General features: G+C 39.0%; 1 protein-coding gene across 4 annotated transcripts in view; it reads left to right on the top strand.

Moving 5' to 3' along the window:
* The first annotated feature begins 3,173 nt into the window (after positions 1-3,173).
* Positions 3,174-18,565, top strand: part of pik3c2a (phosphatidylinositol-4-phosphate 3-kinase, catalytic subunit type 2 alpha) — a 138,374-nt gene continuing 122,982 nt past the window's right edge. Inside the window, exons 1-3 of one of the 4 annotated variants that reach the window (XM_053623266.1) lie at positions 3,186-3,340; positions 6,665-6,897; positions 14,113-15,211. In XM_053623266.1, the coding sequence (XP_053479241.1) occupies positions 14,180-15,211 (1,032 nt within the window). In that variant the 5' untranslated portion in view covers positions 3,186-3,340; positions 6,665-6,897; positions 14,113-14,179. Of the gene's footprint in view, positions 3,341-6,664; positions 6,898-14,112; positions 15,212-18,565 lie in introns of all 4 variants that reach the window. The other 3 variants (XM_053623267.1, XM_053623265.1, XM_053623268.1) reach the window with 3 other exon arrangements.

The raw sequence follows: 18,565 nt of genomic DNA on the forward strand, positions 1-18,565 counted from the left end.
CAATTCTGGAGGGTTGTCCCATTTTTGGCAACGCCACTGTGGTGCCCCATGTTTCATTGTACATCTAAACTTTAGAAAATTCATTTGTACCCCTCTCCTCACTGATAGTTTTTCAACAGTGAGATCCCGTACAAGCTTAGTAAGCTCTTTGCAGACCATGGCTTTAATTGTGTTTAATCTGAATCACTTCATTGGTGACAGGTAATCTAAAGGTAATTACTTTTGAAGAAGACTTTGAATGTGATTGGTTAAATCTGAGCACATTACATTAACTTGCCTCATTATAACGGTATGCACATTTGTACAACAATGTTATTGTAAGTTATTTCCTAAAACATTTCTATTTTTGTTTCACTTTTATTTTGTTGATTGATATATCACATTGAAGGTAGAAAAGGATCTGACATAATAATCTTTTACATCATCACCATGGCCTGGGTTCGATTCCTGGACAGGGAACCAACCCCATGTCTCAGTGCTGATCCCAAGCCTGGAAAATGGGGAGGGTTGCATTAGTAAGGGCATCCAGTATAAACCTGTGCCAGAATCATAACAATGTTTTGGATCATTGACTTGCTGCATGATAAAGTTCCTCCCGATTAATTTGGATGCATTTCTTTGTAAATTGGCCGATAAAATATTCCTGTAAACTTCTGAATTCATTCTGCTGCTACCATCATGAGTTACATCATTAATAAAGATTAGTGAGCCAGTTCTAGAAGCAGTCATGTAAGCCCAAGTCATGATACAGCCTCCACCATGTTTCACATATGAGCTTGTATGTTTTGGATCATGAGCAGTTCCTTTCTTTCTCCACACTTGCCTTTACATCACTTTGGTATAGTTTAAGCTTGAGGTAACTTTATTTACAAAACATCCACTATGTGATCGGCATTTCTTTGTAAACACACTCCCACTCATGATGAACTTGTAACTTACGAGAATGATTTCAGTACGTTCTTTTGTCTTAGGTATTCCTAAAGGCTATCGGAAAAAATATAAACTATATTTATATATTTATAATATAAACTAAGTATAACAAAATTTGGAGGACATTTTGCTAAAATATTTTAATTTCCCCTATGTATGGAGACTTGTGACCTGCATATTGTGTGTGTGTGTGTGTGTGTGTGTGTGTGTGTGTGTGTGTGTGAAATATCATGTTTTTTTCTTTTAAATTTTGACCTTTTTAAAATGGATATTTTATCTCTTTTTTTATCTGTCCTCTGGCCACCAGCAAAAACACTGGACATTGTTACCCAGTGCAAACCAGCATTATAATTACTTAACCAGGTCTTAACCAAGGCCAGCAATGGTTACCATTATAAGCTGGTAGACCAATGATCGTCAAAGACCAGCTAAGTTAACCATCATGAGCTGGTAGACCATCTAAACAATCAAATATAAATGAAGACATACCATATGCTGGTCAACCAGCTTCATTTGATGTTTGTTTTTTTCAGTAGGGTACACTTTAATTAATAAGTTGTTAATGGCTATATTGATTATATCATATATACTACACTCACCAAACACTTTATTAGGAACACTATACTAATAGTGCGTAGGACCTCCCTTTGCTCTCAAAACAGCCTCAATTCTTTGAGGCATGGATTCCACAAAATGTTGGAAACATTCCTTTGAGATTCTGGTCCATGTTGACATGATTGCATCAGGCAAATCCTGTGGATTTTTCAGGTGCACTTTCATGCTGCAAATCTCCTGTTCTATGACATCCCAAGGGTGTTCTATTGGATTCAGATCCAGTGACTGGCAAGGCCACTGAAAAACACTGAACTCATTGTGCTGTTCATGAAGAGTTTTGCTTTGTGACATGGTGCATTATCATGCTGGAAGTAGCCATTAGAAGATGGGTAAATTGTAAATCTGTTTTTAGAGGACTGAAACCTAACATGGTGAACAAATTATATTATAGAATTCAGGCAATTTTACTGGGGTTATCTCATACAGTGTAGCAAGTAATAATCTGGAAAGACCTTTGTAATATCACAGTCTAAAACTGGATTTAAAGAGAAGCAAATTAGTAAATGAATCACATGTAAATGAATCATACGTAAATGAATCACATGAAAATGTATCACTTGAATATGAATCTCATGAAAATGAATCACATGTAAATGAATCACATGTAAATGAACCATATGAAAATGAATAAATAAATTTAAAAAAAGAAAAAAAAAAGAAGATGGGTAAATTGTGGCTATGAAGGGATGCACATGGTCAGCAACAATACCCAAATAAGCTGTGGCATTCAAGCAATGATTGATTGGTACTAATGGGCCCAAGGGCAGGTTGGGTACATGGATTCTGATTCTACCGAATTCTGAATCTACCATCTGTGTGCCTCATCAGAAATCGAGATTGAACTGTTGTAGCCCATCCTCCTCAGGGTTTGAAGTGTTGGCATTCTGAGATGCTTTTCTGCTCACCAAATTGTACAGAGTGGTTATCTGAGTTACTATAGCCTTTCTGTCAGCTCAAACCAGTCTGGCCATTTTCTGTTGACCTCTTTCATCAACAAGGCGTTTCTGCCTGCTCAGCTGCCACTCACTTGATGTTTTTTCTTTATTGCACCATTCTAAGTAAACTCTAGAGACAGTGTGTAAAAATACCAGGAGATCAGCCGTTATAGAAATACTTAAACCAGCCCATCTGGCATCAGCAGTCATACCACAGTCAAAATAACAGATCACATTTTTCCCCATTCTGATGATTGACGTGAACATTATCCGAAGTTGCTGGCCTGTATCTGCATAATTTTATGCATTGCACTGCTGCCACACGATTGGCTGATTAGATATTTGCATGAATGAGTAGGTTTGTATGTGTTCCTAATAAAGTGCTTGGTGAGTGCATATCGATTAGGTTGTATTTGTATTTCAGCACCTGTATTTTGCGACAAAATATCCGCAAACAAAAGTACCCCGTTGTTGCCGCAGAGCTGGCAACACTACTGTGTGCCAGATGAAACTGACAGGTCGAGTGGCAGGCGCAGCCTGATTCTTGGGATTTTAAAATATATGGAACAAAAAGTACAAATGAAAACGTTTCTGCACAAACTAGATGAGCACACCTTTTCAATTTGTAACCAGATGACATTTACATACTCAGTAGTCACACTCTATTAAACGAGTCGCTGTTGCGCCATTTTAGGCAGCTAGTGCAACAGGAACTGACGTGTCTAAGACTAGGTGAGCAAATTTTCCGGCCTTAAGGAAATGACCAGCTTAAAACATCGGAAAGTTTGAAGGTGGGAGCTGTTAATCACTAATCATTTTGGTAAACTAAAGACCTCGTCACCTCTCTTTGCTTTGGTTTCGTAAGTTCTTCTCTATTTTTTTGTTTGCTTTTTCAAAAAACAATGTTCGAAAACACTGCACAAAGCTCATGTAAAGTATGCTATATATTTTGTTGTTTTAGCTTCGAGTGTTTTAAACTATTATTAGTTCCATGTGTTCATATGAGTTCTTCAATTGATTTGCCACATTGTTTTATTTTTGATAAGCGTTTCGCTGTTTGTTTAATAGTCAAACAGCGAAACGCTCGGTTTCAGAAGAACTTTCTCGCTAATAGGCTGCTTAAAGAGTTGTCTCTTCTCTTGCGCGTTAGTTTAGCGATTATTATGATTTGTGGTCTGTGTATTAGTTATACTGCTTATATTTTGGGTGTGAAATATTTGGCTAATTTTGTAGCGTGTTGAGGTATATACAGTAACTCCACACCTGTAACTGCAAGTCTGTTAAACAACCAGTCTATTAGCAACTAACAGTAAAGTTAACCTATAGCGCAATGTTATTCTCCTGTATACTGTAACATTGTTGAACATTCGTGTGTCATGAGATGGGGAGTACTTCTTAATTCTAGTTAGGTTCAGAGCTCAAAAGAACAAAGACACATGCCTCCTTTGGGGTGGGGGTGGTGACTTTCAACGAAGTTTTGCACTCTACATAAACCGCTCTGTACAGTACTTTATGTGGTGTAGATTTACAAATATAGAGAACTTGTTAACGGTTTGATAACGAACTGAAACCTGGTAAACGCCCTCATACTAAACCCATACAGTCATCAAAATGCATGCTGGTGTTGCTTTAATCAAGTGTGTTTAGTTCTATAACGCTGTGGCATACGTAGAGAGAGTCAGGATTCTTTAACCTAACAAGTTTCTCTTTCCCTTTGTTTTTGTTGTTAGATTGTTCAGGCGTGAGGGCAACATCAACCCAGTGAACTGTGTTGATAAGAATACATAAAATTGAGACAGTCCACTTTAAATGGCCAACATTTTGTACATTTGGTGCCAAATTTAAACCGAGATTAACAACCCTGCCATTCTTAAACATCTATATTGTCCTCAATATTTTAAGTGTACAGCAAACTACAGACTATGCTCCAAACTATAATACAAATACAAGTTAGTGTATTGAGGGTGTCATAAAGAGTTCTTAAAGTTTTTTTTTGACGAGTCAATAACGAAATTACATAAATCCTATAAGTGATAACAGCAGCTAACTTGTCTCACAGCTATTACATGACATCAAATGCAACTATAAACGGTTAAAAGATACAATGTGTCATTTATTAGTAAATTAAATTTTAATTGTTGGCAGATTGCTGTTGTATAAGATGAATAAAACTCTCTGGGATGTGCTATTATAGGGGGAAATCAGTTTCAATTGTTGATTATCATAATATTCGATGCTTAATAATTTTAGGAAAGGCATGGCATCTTTTATTCGTTTACTGGAATCCTGGTGATATTGCTATTTCCATTGAAACATAATCAACCATTGCTCTTAAACTGTAATGAAGACTATGGTATTTTGGGTGTTACATGCAACGATACATTTTGCAAAGGTGGTGGAGTGGGTAGCACTTCTGGCTGACAGCTCCAGGGCCCGTGGTCTGATTCTGATTGTTACGGTGTGTGGAGTTTCTCATGTTCTCCTGGTGTTTGTGTGGGTTTTCTCCAGGTTCTTTCGACTCGAGGTTGCTAGGCATGGCCAATTTTTCGTAAACGGCTATAACTCTCGAATGAAATGAGATATCTTCACCACACTTGGCAGGCTTATGTAAGAGGTCAATCTTTGGTCGTGCAGAAAAGTTGGCACAGTTTTGCCACATGGTGGCACTATAATACAAAAAAAACCCTGAAATTGCCTGTAACTATGAAACGGTTAATCCTATTGACTTCAAAATTTGCATACATCATCTTTGTTTCAGCTCCCATCACTGACTATGTTTACATGGACAGCAGTAATCTAATTATTGACCTTACTCTGAGTAAGACAATATTGTGATTTAAGGTGTTTACAGAGTCGCTTTTAGAATACTCCTTTCATGTTCCCGTTTTACATGTTATAGAACATAATTAGATTAACAGCACGTCATTACATCACCACACCATGTCGTCTGACGTTCCCTCCAGAATTTCACGTATCAACATACACTCTTTGTCTTTGTTATGGTACCGTGTACAGTTTTGTGTGTTTTATTCGAAATTTTTACGAACGCTTCAAGTGCAGTTAATTTTTTGTCATGCTGTACGTGCAAATAGACGACTGCTTGAAACTGTGGGCTGCGTCCCAAACCGCGTAATTACCGTCTATGTATTAGCAGAGATGCATGTATTTCGTCTACTACAGGCCTATATTAGGCAAGTATGTGGTTTGGGACGTAGCCGTGCTCTCATTTTTTGGAACGTTTGCCATAAAACGGTTGAGCACTGCCGTGTGCATACGTGTCCTGTCGCAAAATGCGGTGAAAACTCTCACACGACGTTAATAATGTGATTAAGGTGTTCACATGTCTGTAATACACGTCGATAATGTGACTAAAACAGGAGTACTCCACGTGTGTGAATTCGATTTGTATTTACTTTGAGTATGACTTTAATCAGATTAAGGTAATTAAAACTTGCTGTTTACATGGTAATTTCTTAGTCAGAGTATTGTCTTAATCGGGTTAATATTGGATTATTGTTGTCCAGGTAAACTTACTCACGGTCTATATGTCTATACAGACAATGTCTATACAGACATTCCCGTATGGCCAGTTTTCTAAACATGCTTACTATAGTGCCACCATCTGGCTGATTGGGCCGAAACTTTGTGACGCTGTAGTACTCTGGGTTACTACCTTCCCGCAAAGTTTCAGCTCTCTAGGCCTTAAGGTTTGGTCTGCACGATCAGTTTTAGGGCAGAATAATAATAATAATAATAAAAATCCTTACAATTACAGTAGGGTTTCAGCACTAAGCTCTTGAACTGCTGAAACACCAAGATAAACAGGCAGTTCTTCACTGAGCTCATAGCCAGAGGTTCAAATATAATTTCGGAGATACTTCAGAGTTAGTACAAGGTTGAAAAGTCAGATTAACAAGTTTCTGTAAAATATAATGCTGCATTACATCCTAAGCGGTAATTCGCCAGTCGGAATTACTTTGGCGTGTTCGACAGATGAAGTGGGAAAATGGATATCCCCGTGATCGTATTTTATCAACAAGCTAAGCAGCTAACTCAGATGAGTGATGTATATTTTCTTTCTCAAACAGCAAAGTGTTTTAGATTTAATAAATGAGTATGTCTGTATGTTGATTAATCTAAAGATCCATCTTCCATCCATCTTCTACCACTTATTCCTTCTTCAGGGTCACAGGGGAACCTGGAGCCTATCCCAGGAAACATCGGGCACAGGGCGGGGTACACCCTGGACAGGGTGCCAGTCCATCGCACGGCACAATCACATACACAATCACACACCCATTCATACACTACGGGCACGTTAGACTGGACTTGGACTGGGGAGGAAACCCCCGCAGCACGGGGAGAACATGCAAACTCCCCGTGGGCCCTGGCGGGAATCGAACCCCGGACCCTGGAGGTGTGAGGCGAACGTGCTAACCATATATTTACTTTGTTTATTCTGATTCTGTGTGCAACCAGTTTGAGGTGACTTCACTCTGTAAATGGGGAAAGAGCTGATATGAGAAGAATACCGCAAGTTGACTTCTCAGTTGCAGTGACGTTTGATGTCACGAAGGACATGGTCCCTATTTACTCTGTTGAGAAAGAAGTGTTCACCAAGTTGTGCAAGAACAGTAACAGCTATAAAATAATAATGCAAATAATGTTTTAAAAAATCCTTTATTTATAAGAACCAATGTTTGCACTATTTGCTATAATGGTGCTGCTATTATTTTTTCTAAAGTCTGTTCCAAGAAATAAAACTATGCATAATTTTTTAGATGCGTTATGTAAAAGAAAAAAATAAATCAATCGACAATCGTTCGTAAAGTTGAAAAAAAAATCGATATACAGTATCTCACAAGTGAGTACAACCCTCATATTTTTGTAAATATTTGATTATATCTTTTCATGTGACAACACTGAAGAAATGACACTTTGCTACAATGTAAAGTAGTGAGTGTACAGCTTGTGTAACAGTGTAAATTTGCTGTCCCCTCAAAATAACTCAACACACAGCCATTAATGTCTAAACCACTGGCAACAAAAGTGAGTACACCCCTAAGGGAAAATGTCCAAATTGGGCCCAAAGTGTCAATATTTTCTGTGGCCACCATTATTTTCCAGCATTGCCTTAACCCTCTTGGGCATGGAGTTCACCAGAGCTTCACAGGTTGCCACTGGAGTCCTCTCCCACTCCTCCATGACTACATCATGGAGCTGGTGGATGTTAGAGACCTTGTGCTCCTCAACCTTCCGTTTGAGGATGCCCCACAGATGCTCAATAGGCTTTAGGTCTGGAGACATGCTTGGCCAGTCCATCACCTTCACCCTCAGCTTCTTTAGCAAGGCAATGGTCGTCTTGGAGGTGTGTTTGGGGTCCTTATCATGCTGAAATTCTGCCCTGGGATCATGCTCTGCTTCAGTATGTCACAGTACATGTTGGCATTCATGGTTCCCTCAATGAACTGTAGCTCCCCAGTGCCGGCAGCACTCATGCAGACCCAGACCATGACACTCCCACCACCATGCTTGACTGCAGGCAAGACACACTTGTCTTTCTACTCCTCACCTGTTTGCCGCCACACACGCTTGACACCATCTGAACCAAATAAGTTAATCTTGGTCTCATCAGACCACAGGACATGGTTCCAGTAATCCATGTCCTTAGTCTGCTTGTCTTCAGCAAACTGTTTGCGGGCTTTCTTGTGCATCATCTTTAGAAGAGGCTTCCTTCTGGGATGACAGCCATGCAGACCAATTTGATGCAGTGTGCGGCGTATGGTCTGAGCACTGACAGGCTGACTCCCCACCCCTTCAACCTCTGCAGCAATGCTGGCAGCACTCATACGTCTATTTCCCAAAGACAACCTCTGGATATGACGCTGAGCATGTGCACTCAACTTCTTTGGTCGACCATGGCGAGGCCTGTTCTGAGTGGAACCTGTCCTGTTAAACCGCTGTATGGTCTTGGCTACCATGCTACAGCTCAGTGTCAGGGTCTTGGCAATCTTATTTTAGCCTAGGCCATCTTTATGTAGAGCAACAATTCTTTTTTTCAGATCCTCAGAGAGTTCTTTGCCATGAGGTGCCATGTTGAACTTCCAGTGACCAGTATGAGGGAGTGTGAGAGCGATGACACCAAATTTAACACACCTGCTCCGCATTCACCCCTGAGACCTTGTAACACTAACAAGTCACATGACACCGGGGAAGGAAAATGGCTAATTGGGCCCAATTTGGCCATTTTCATTTAGGGGTGTACTCACGTTTGTTGCCAACGGTTTAGACATTAATGGCTGTGTGAGTTATTTTGAGGGGACAGCAAATTTACAGTGTTACACAAGCTGTACACTCACTACTTTACATTATAGCAAAGTGTCATTTCTTCAGTGTTGTCACATGAAAAGATATAATCAAATATTTACAAAAATGTGAGGGGTGTACTCACTTTTGTGAGATACTGTATATATTTTTTTTTTCAACATTGCCCAGCCCTAGTTTGATGTCATGTGCCATTGACTGGGAAACTGCTACTTCTGGTTATTAAAAAAAAACCTTTAGTGTTAGCTTTCTAAAATTCATGCAGTAGTGCATAGTGTGTAGGGCTGCATGATTATGGCCAAAATTGATTAATATTGAGATCATGATTATTTATCACAATTATTCATTGATTTTAGGGACAACGTATTTTTATTGCACTTTCACATTTAAATAAACAGACCACTGCTTTCACCTCCATGTTGTGCTACATTCCTGCTAATGTACAAATTTTTGCATCAAATTAGACTGGTTCTTAAAGTGCATCATCTCGTAAAAGCAAAATATAAATAAAATTGTATCCAAAATATAGGATAAGTAAAAATAAAAATCCCATCAACCAAATGAAAATATGGAATCCAATGTAACAATATGCAACCAAATGAGAACAATTCAGGCCTATGCAGAAAAGACAATAACAGTGTTTACACGAGGAGAGATGCAGCCAAGTCACCCAATAGAGCGGTGCAGGGATGACGCCATTTTGTACCGGAACCCGGACATTAGCATCACACTGGTTCCATTGACAAAAACCCAATAGGATTTTCCCATAGGCTTTTGGATTATTGCAAAAAAATAAGTTCTGTGATCAACAAAAGTTTACAACACTAACACCTTTTTACCATCAAGATAATTTTCTCAAATGGACACAACTTTTATGAAGTTTGAAACCTAAATACAATCGCCAGGAATAAAAAGCTAACCGTATGCTATAAACGAACTACACCACAGTCGCTCGACTTCAACGTCACCATCACCAAGCATCCGACAGCTTTTCCAAACTTGATCCAAAACATTTTCCATAATATGGATTTACTCTGTGGCTGAATCTTCATCCACGTTTTTTGGGGGGAATTGTGTACAGCATACCTGAACCAGTTTATCTGCAAAGTTTTTTTTCCTGTTTGGTGTGATGACGTTTAATGTCCCCGACAACGTCTGTAGTCCCATTTAGCAACATGTTAGTGTCATGATTTCCCTCGTGCAAGCGCTGGAGCACGAAGCGAAGCTGGTAGCTCGAGCGCTAAAATGCTAACTCGTTTCTAGGTTTTGCCATTACAAAATGTTGTCATCCCTGCGCCACTCTATGGTGATTGGCTGTAAGTTTAGGAAGTGCTTGATTTGATATGCAGTGGAGTTTTCTATGAGCGGAGGACGAGCTTTAAATGTCCATATCGCAGTCGATCATGTTCATATAATCGTGGGCAGTCAAAATCATAATCGAGATTGATTATTTGATTTATTGTGCAGCCCTAATAATGTGTAGTATGTCATTTGGGACATAACTCTGGTCTTGTACTCTGTCATATTTCTGATGTGTGTTTTTGGAGCAGGAGTAAAACATTGAGAGAACGTGCCCCGTGCCATGCACAGACCAACTACTTGATCATGAGATTCATTGACAACAATTTTCATTTGCACTTTTACACCATCCCACAGACCAACTTGCTGAATCTCTACCACATATTCTCAATGGCTGCAATGTTTACAAATGACTGTATGTAGCCTGTCACAATAGCATAGTAGAGCTCCTAACAAAAGAAGTATTCTACTGTGAAAATGTACACACATGCATGTGTCAAACTTGCCATGTTCAAACTCTAACAATGATTCGTTAATTTTTCAAATCTTTCTCCAGATGTTATTGTAATGAAGAGTTAGGTGTTTGTCTTAGCGGTAGCCTATACGTTTAATTGTAGCCTTGAAGAAGCCTTCATAACTAAGGTTATCAAGTACCAAATGCCTGAATATTATCTCGGAGCTTGGCTACAAGTGTAAACTTTTGGTCTTCATATGCGGCAGTCTCGGACATGTCAACAGACTGTCATCAGAGGCTTACAGCTGGTAGTGGTGCCTGAAGGGAGAGCTAAACCTATATCCTTAATTATCTTGCTGCAGTCCCTGTTTAAACTGAAAGATGATGTATTTTCTTCATTTTCTAGTTATTAATTTGTTAATTTCTAGTATTGATGTAGTATTACTACTGCTGAGTTGATCTAAATAAATTGTTTTTATGTGCAGTTGGGTCTATAAGTATTTGGACAGTGTGAATTTTCCTAATTTTGCCTCTGTACACCACAGTGGATTGGAAATTAGGCAGTCATGATGTGATTGACTTTCAGCTTTAATTCAAGGGGTTTAACAAAAATATTGCATTAGCCATTTAGGAATTGCAGCCATTCTTTCATAGTCCCTTCATTTTCACATGCTCAAAACCAATTAGACAAATGACTTATAAGCAGTTTCATGGCCAGGTGTGACCTGTTTCCTAATTACTTCTTGACAAATTAAGGACATAAAAGGTCTGGAGTTGATTCTAAGTGTTGATTTTGCATTTGGTACCTGTTCATGGAAACTCTCAATATGCTGTCCAAAGAGGCATCAATGCAAGTGAAGGGAGGTAATCATTAGGCTGAAAAACAAAACCGACCTATCTGAGAGATTTAGGAAGTGTGAAACTTTGGGAGTAGTCAAATCAACAGTTTGGCACCGTCTTAAAACGAAGGAACACACTGGCGAGCTCAGCAACACCAAAAGGCCTGGAATACCACAGAAGACAACTAAAGTGTATGATTGCAGAATTGTTTCCTTGGTGAATAAAAACACCTTCATAACATCTAGCCAGGTCAAGAACACTCAAAGAGGGAGGTGTATCATTGTCAAAGTCTACAGTCAAGAGATGCCTTCATGAATGTAAATACATAGGGTTTACATCAAGATGCAAACCTCTAACACTCAAGCACAGAAAGGCCAGATTAGACTTTGCTTTAAAAAAAAAAAAAAAGCCTGCCCAGTTCTGGAACAAGATTCTTTGGCCAAATGAAACCAAGATTAGCTTGTACCAGAATAATGGAAGATGGAAAAAGCAAAGAGTATGGAGAAAGAAAGGGAGGGCTTATGATCGAAAGCATAACTTATCATCTATCAAACATGGTGGAGGAAATGTTATGGCATGGGCATGTATGGCTGCCAATTGAACTGGGTCTGTGGTATTTATTGATTTAATTGCTGATAGAAGTAGCAGGATGAATTCTGATGAGTTATACTTTCTGTTCAGATTCATTCAAATGCTGCAAAACTGATAGGATGGTGCTTCACAGTACAGATAGATAATGACCCAAAAAATACTGCGAAAGCAACCCAAGAGCTCCTTAAGGCAGAAATGGAATGTTCTTAAATGTCAGAGTCAGTCACCTGACCGCAACCCAAATTAATATGCTTTTCACTTCCTGAAGACAAAACTGAAAGCAGAAAGATCCACAAACAAGCATCAACTGAAGATGGCTGCATTAAAGGCCTGGCAAAGCAGCTCAAAGGAGGATACTCAGCAGTTGATGTCTATGGATTCCAGACTTCAGGCAGACATTGACTGACTGCAAAGGATTTGCATCCAAGTAGGGATGTCACAAGAACCGATACTTCAGTACCAAGTCGGTACCAACAGTCTTAAAATGTGACGGTACTACTTGTTCTGCAGTAGCGTTAATTTTTATTTTTATAATTTTAAAGTTTATTTTTAATATTTTTTTTATACCACACCGTGGTATCGGTATAACTACTAGGTTTTTGCTATCGTGACATCCCTACATCCAAGTATTAAAAATAATCCTTATTTATAATTGCACTATTTATAATTACTTTTGAGCCTGTGAAAATTGACTAGGAAAAAATGGCTTTCATTCCTAACAGTTAATACAATATTTTTGTTAAACCCCTTGACTTAAAGTTGAAAGTCTACAATTCAATCACATCTTGATTGCTTAATTTCTGATCCATTATGGTGGTGGTGAAAATTATGAAAAATGTCTGTCGACTGTATATATGAATCTGAAGATTAGTGTTACAAAGTGTCAGTAGCATGCTCTCAAAAGCAAGTCATTTAAAAAAAAAAAATTACTTTGTAAAGATTTTTTTACATGCTTTGGGAACCACTAATGTGTCACTTAAAGAACAATATACAGGTACTTTTGAGGTATCTCAAAAATGTTAATATTATGTAAAAGTTCATTTTTGTCTGTAATTTAATTAAAAAAGTGGAACTTTTTATATTCTGTATATTTTTATATCTTATATTCTGTATTCATTACACACAAAGTGAAATATTTCAAGCCGTTTTTGTTTTTAATCTTGATTATTACAGCTTACAGCTCATGGAAATCAAAAATCCAGTATCTCAAAATATAAAGAATTTATAATACAGAAATTTCAACCTTCTGAAAAGTATGTTAATTTATGCACTCAGGGCTCCTTTTGCACGAATTACTGCATCAATGCAGTGTGGCATGTAGGCAATCCACCTGTGCCACTGCTGAAGTCCAGGTTGCTTTGATAGTGGCCTTCAGCTCATTTGTATTGTTGGGTCTGGTATCTCTTGTAGATTCTCTGTGGGGTTCATTCTGGCCAATCAAGCACAGTAATAGCATACTACTAGTAGTACTAGTAGCTTTTGCACTGTGGGCAGGTGCCAAGTCCTGCTGGAAAAGGAAATCTCCATAAAGCTTGTCAGCAGATGGAAGCATGAAGTGCTCTAAAATCTCCTGGTAGATGCTGCATTGACTGTCGACTTGAGAAAACACAGTGGACCAACACCAGCAGATGACATGGCACCCCAAATCATCACTTACTGTGGAAACTTCACACTGGACTTCAAGCAACTTGGATTCTGTGCTTCTCCACTCTTCCTCCAGACTCTGGGGACCTTGATTTACAAATGAAATGCAAATTTTACTTTCATCTTCCCCCATGATTGTGGTTGTGTGTACTGAACCAGACTGAGAGACCAGACTGGCTGGTTAGAGCTGTTCTCAGGTTGACATTTCTGTATTATAAATTCTTTATTCTACTATTTTGAGTTACAGGATTTTTGATTTCTATGAGCTATAAGTCATAATCAAGATTAATAGAAAAAAGGCTTGAAATATTTCACTTTGTGTGATGAATCTACAATATATGGAAGTTCTACTTTTTTAATTAAATTATGGAAAAAATAAACTTTTCCACGATGTTCTAATTTTTTTTTAGATGCACCTGTAGCTCTTTTTATCAAGAAATGTTGTTGCTCATGTATGTTTGTCTGTTTCTCTCCTTGTAGGTCTGATCTTCAGTAGGAATTTTTTTTTTTTTTGGACTATCCTTGTTCATGGCAAGGCGAAGTTACCATGGACCAGATATCCAGTGGCAATGGGTATGAGATGGACAGTTCAGCCACTTTCATAGTGGTTCGGCCAAAGGGACCAGTGGGGAAGGACGAGGCTTTGCGCATGGAAGTAGATGCATTGGATAAAATGCAACATGACCAGAGACACAAAATCCAAGACCATGCATCCCATATGAAAGCGCAGCCTAATGCACAAGCATCTTTAACGTCCCTCAGCCAGCTGGAGAAAGACCTCATTATCTTCCCTGACTCAGACCCCAAGAAGGAGTCAGAGGAGGACACCTTTTCAGACATCAATTTGGAGGCATTGACAAATAAGGAGTTGGAGAAGCTGCTTTTGGATGATAACTTTGGCAGGCCCCCATCTCTGTTGCGGCGCAACCTCAGTGCATCAAACACAGGTGGACAAGCTTTCAGTTCGCATCCTTTACACTGGACATCCTTGCTTTCCACTTCAAAATCCACTATGCCCACTCTGACGCACCTGCAGGGCCCAGTCTTTCCTTTTCAGTCTGTCCACCTTCCTGCCCAACAGAGCACTTTCATCCCTTTTTTGTCAGTCCAGCCAGTCAGTCCTCAGGTCTTTCATCAGCCAGTCATCAGCCCAGAAATGGCTCAGCTCTTTGACAAGATTGCCAGCACTTCAGAATACTTGAGGAATGGCAGGTCTTCCATCATGGCTGAAAACTCTGTTAGCATCAAGTCCCTGGAGCCTGTACTCCACCCTACTGATTCCTCCAGCATTAGCCGCTTTGACTGGCTGGACCTAGACCCTCTCAGTAAGCATCGAGTGGAGGTAGAAGAGATTCCTGGTGCAATATCTGGACCAGTAATAGTGGACTCTGTGCCTGCAAGTGACCCCTGGGATGCAGTGTTGCAGGAGGAGACCGAGGTCAAGATGAACAACAGTTATTTAGCACAGGGAAAAGATAACTACACTGTAACTCCTCAACCCAGAAGGGCATCTACAGGAATGGCAGTTACCAAGAACCACATTCCTGCACCCTCCTTCCTGCACAGCCAGAGTAAACAAGTATGAGAACAACTCTAAGTACTAAGTCCTAAGTAGCATTCATACAAGCTTTATGTGGTTATAAGCTGATCACACAGTATAAATAATGATTTGGATAAGATTGTCAATTTCTCAAATAAACAACAGTATTAGTATAAAAGCCACTTATAAGTATTTGTAACTTTAAAACAGTGTTGAACTCCCAAACAAGCAAACTATTAAGAGATCACAACTAGAGATATCTATTGGAACTGGGATCCCATAGGACCCAACAAAAAGTCATTGGAATTTTTAACTCTCATGTGGGAAGGAGTAAGCAGCCAGATATAAAGCTTGTAGGACAAAGCAAATTAATGTTGATTTGCATGGGAGCATATTTAGCATGGCACCTCTGGTATAAGTTGGGATTTATTCTTTGGTCATTCCATGTCAATTCAGGTAGGATTGTTGCTGCATGTTTCTATTTTCCATTTGTTGCTTGTGACCTAGAACCTTTAAATAGTCTTTAAAGTACGTATTTTGGCTAACATCTAATTTTTTCACTGAAAAATATGTTTGCTAATTTAAAAAAAAGTCTTAACTGGGAAGTCATGTGTAGGATTTAATATCTCCAAAAATATTCCAGGCCAAATAAAATTTGGCAGACATGAAGACAAATGTGTTTTCTTCTGTCTAAATTCTCAGAAGTAACCACAGAAGGCGTGTTCTTTTCTTATGGTGTCCACAAAAAGTGAAAAAGTGTCAAATTTCCAAGTGTGAGTGATGATTTGTGTTTATAGACCTTCTCAATCTTAAGTTTGCGCTTTTTGTCTGTAGCCATTACTAAATATCCGTCTACATACTGATTGGACTGGGGGGGGCAAACTTTCAGTACCCCCCTTTTTTTTTTTTTTTTTTTTTTTTTTTAAACCTTTATCTAAAATAAAATCCACAAACTGACTGTTACAAATATAAACTTGAGATAAAACACAACTGTTTGTCCAATTATATAAGACTGAAAAGAACCCAATACACACATACACACCAAAATATATTCTTAAAAAATATATAATTATATACAGTATCTCACAAAAGTGAGTACACCCTCACATTTTTTTAAAAATATTTGATTATATCTTTTCATGTGACAACACTGAAGAAATGACACTTTGCTACAATGTAAAGTAGTGAGTGTACAGCTTGTATAACAGTGTAAATTTGCTGTTCCCTCAAAATAACTCAACACACAGCCATTAATGTCTAATCCTCTGGCAACAAAAGTGAGTACACCCCTAAGTTGTCATTGTAGCAAAGTGTCATTTCTTCAGTGTTGTCACATGAAAAGCTATAATCAGATATTTACAAAAATGTGAGGGGTGTACTCACTTTTGTGAGAGTGTGTGTGTGTGTGTGTGTGTATGTATATGTGTGTGTGTGTGTATATGTGTGTGTGTATGTATGTGTGTATATATATATATATATATATATATATATATATATATATATATATATATATATATATATATATATATATATACACACAGTGAGGGAAAAAAGTATTTGATCCCCTGCTGATTTTGTACGTTTGCCAACTGACAAAGAAATGATCAGTCTATAATTTTAATGGTAGATTTATTTGAACAGTGAGAGACAGAATAACAACAAAGAAATCCAGAAAAACGCATGTCAAAAATGTTATAAATTGATTTGCATTTTGATGAGGGAAATATGTATTTGACCCCTCTGCAAAACATGACTTAGTACTTGGTGGCAAAACCCTTGTTGGCAGTCACAGAGGTCAGACGTTTCTTGTAGTTGGCCACCAGGTTTGCACACATCTCAGGAGGGATTTTGTCCCACTCCTCTTTGCAGATCTTCTCCAAGCCATTAAGGTTTCGAGGCTGATGTTTGGCAACTCGAACCTTCAGCTCCCTCCACAGATTTTCTATAGGATTAAGGTCTGGAGACTGGCTAGGCCACTCCAGGACCTTAATGTGCTTCTTCTTGAGCCACTCCTTTGTTGCCTTGGCCATGTGTTTTGGGCCATTGTCATGCTGGAATACCCATCCACGACCCATTTTCATTGCCCTGGCTGAGGGAAGGAGGTTCTCACCCAAGATTTGACGGTACATGGCCCCGTCCATCGTCCCTTTGATGCGGTGAAGTTGTCCTGTCCCCTTAGCAGAAAAACAGCCCCAAAGCATAATGTTTCCACCTCCATGTTTGACGGTGGGGATGGTGTTCTTGGGGTCATAGGCAGCATTCCTCCTCCTCCAAACACGGCGAGTTGAGTTGAAGCCAAAGAGCTCCATTTTGGTCTCATCTGACCACAACACTTTCACCCAGTTGTCCTCTGAATCATTCAGATGTTCCTTGGCAAACTTCAGACGGGCATGTATATGTGCTTTCTTGAGCAGGGGAACCTTGCGGGCACTGCAGGATTTCAGTCCTTCATGGCGTAGTGTGTTACCAATTGTTTTCTTGGTGACTATGGTCCCAGCTGCCTTGAGATCATTGACAAGATCCTCCCGTGTAGTTCTGGGCTGATTCCTCACTGTTGTCACGATCATTGCAACTCCACGAGGTGAGATCTTGCATGGAGCCCCAGGCCGAGGGAGATTGACAGTTCTTTTGTGTTTCTTCCATTTGCGAATAATCGCACCAACTGTTGTCACCTTCTCACCAAGCTGCTTGGCAATGGTCTTGTAGCCCATTCCAGACTTGTGTAGGTCTACAATCTTGTCCCGGACATCCTTGGAGAGCCCTTTGGTCTTGGCCATGGTGGAGAGTTTGGAATCTGATTGATTGATTGCTTCTGTTGACAGGTGTCTTTTATACAGGTAACAAGCTGAGATTAGGAGCACTCCCTTTAAGAGTGTGCTCCTAATCTCAGCTCGTTACCTGTATAAAAGACACCTGGGAGCCAGAAATCTTTCTGATTGAGAGGGGGTCAAATACTTATTTCCCTCATTAAAATGCAAATCAATTTATAACATTTTTGACATGCGTTTTTCTGGATTTTTTTTGTTGTTATTCTGTCTCTCACTGTTCAAATAAACCTACCATTAAAATTATAGACTGATCATTTCTTTGTCAGTGGGCAAACGTACAAAATCAGCAGGGGATCAAATACTTCTTTCCCTCACTGTATCTGTATATATATATATATATATAAATACTTTTCATGGATGCACAAAAAGCACTGAATTAAACTACAGTCCTAAATTAATAATAAAGACTCACTTTCACTGCACCTTGTGATTTCGGTTAATCACTGTCTTTAATATTGTTTTACTTGTATTTACTTTTGATCATAGTATTTTAATTAGACATTACAGATGTTACTCATGCTCCCACTGTGTATCACCGCGCGTGAGGAGCAACGCGGCCTCGTTA

This window comes from Ictalurus furcatus, chromosome 4 (genome assembly GCF_023375685.1).
Source record: "Ictalurus furcatus strain D&B chromosome 4, Billie_1.0, whole genome shotgun sequence".
Classification (NCBI taxonomy): domain Eukaryota; kingdom Metazoa; phylum Chordata; class Actinopteri; order Siluriformes; family Ictaluridae; genus Ictalurus; species Ictalurus furcatus.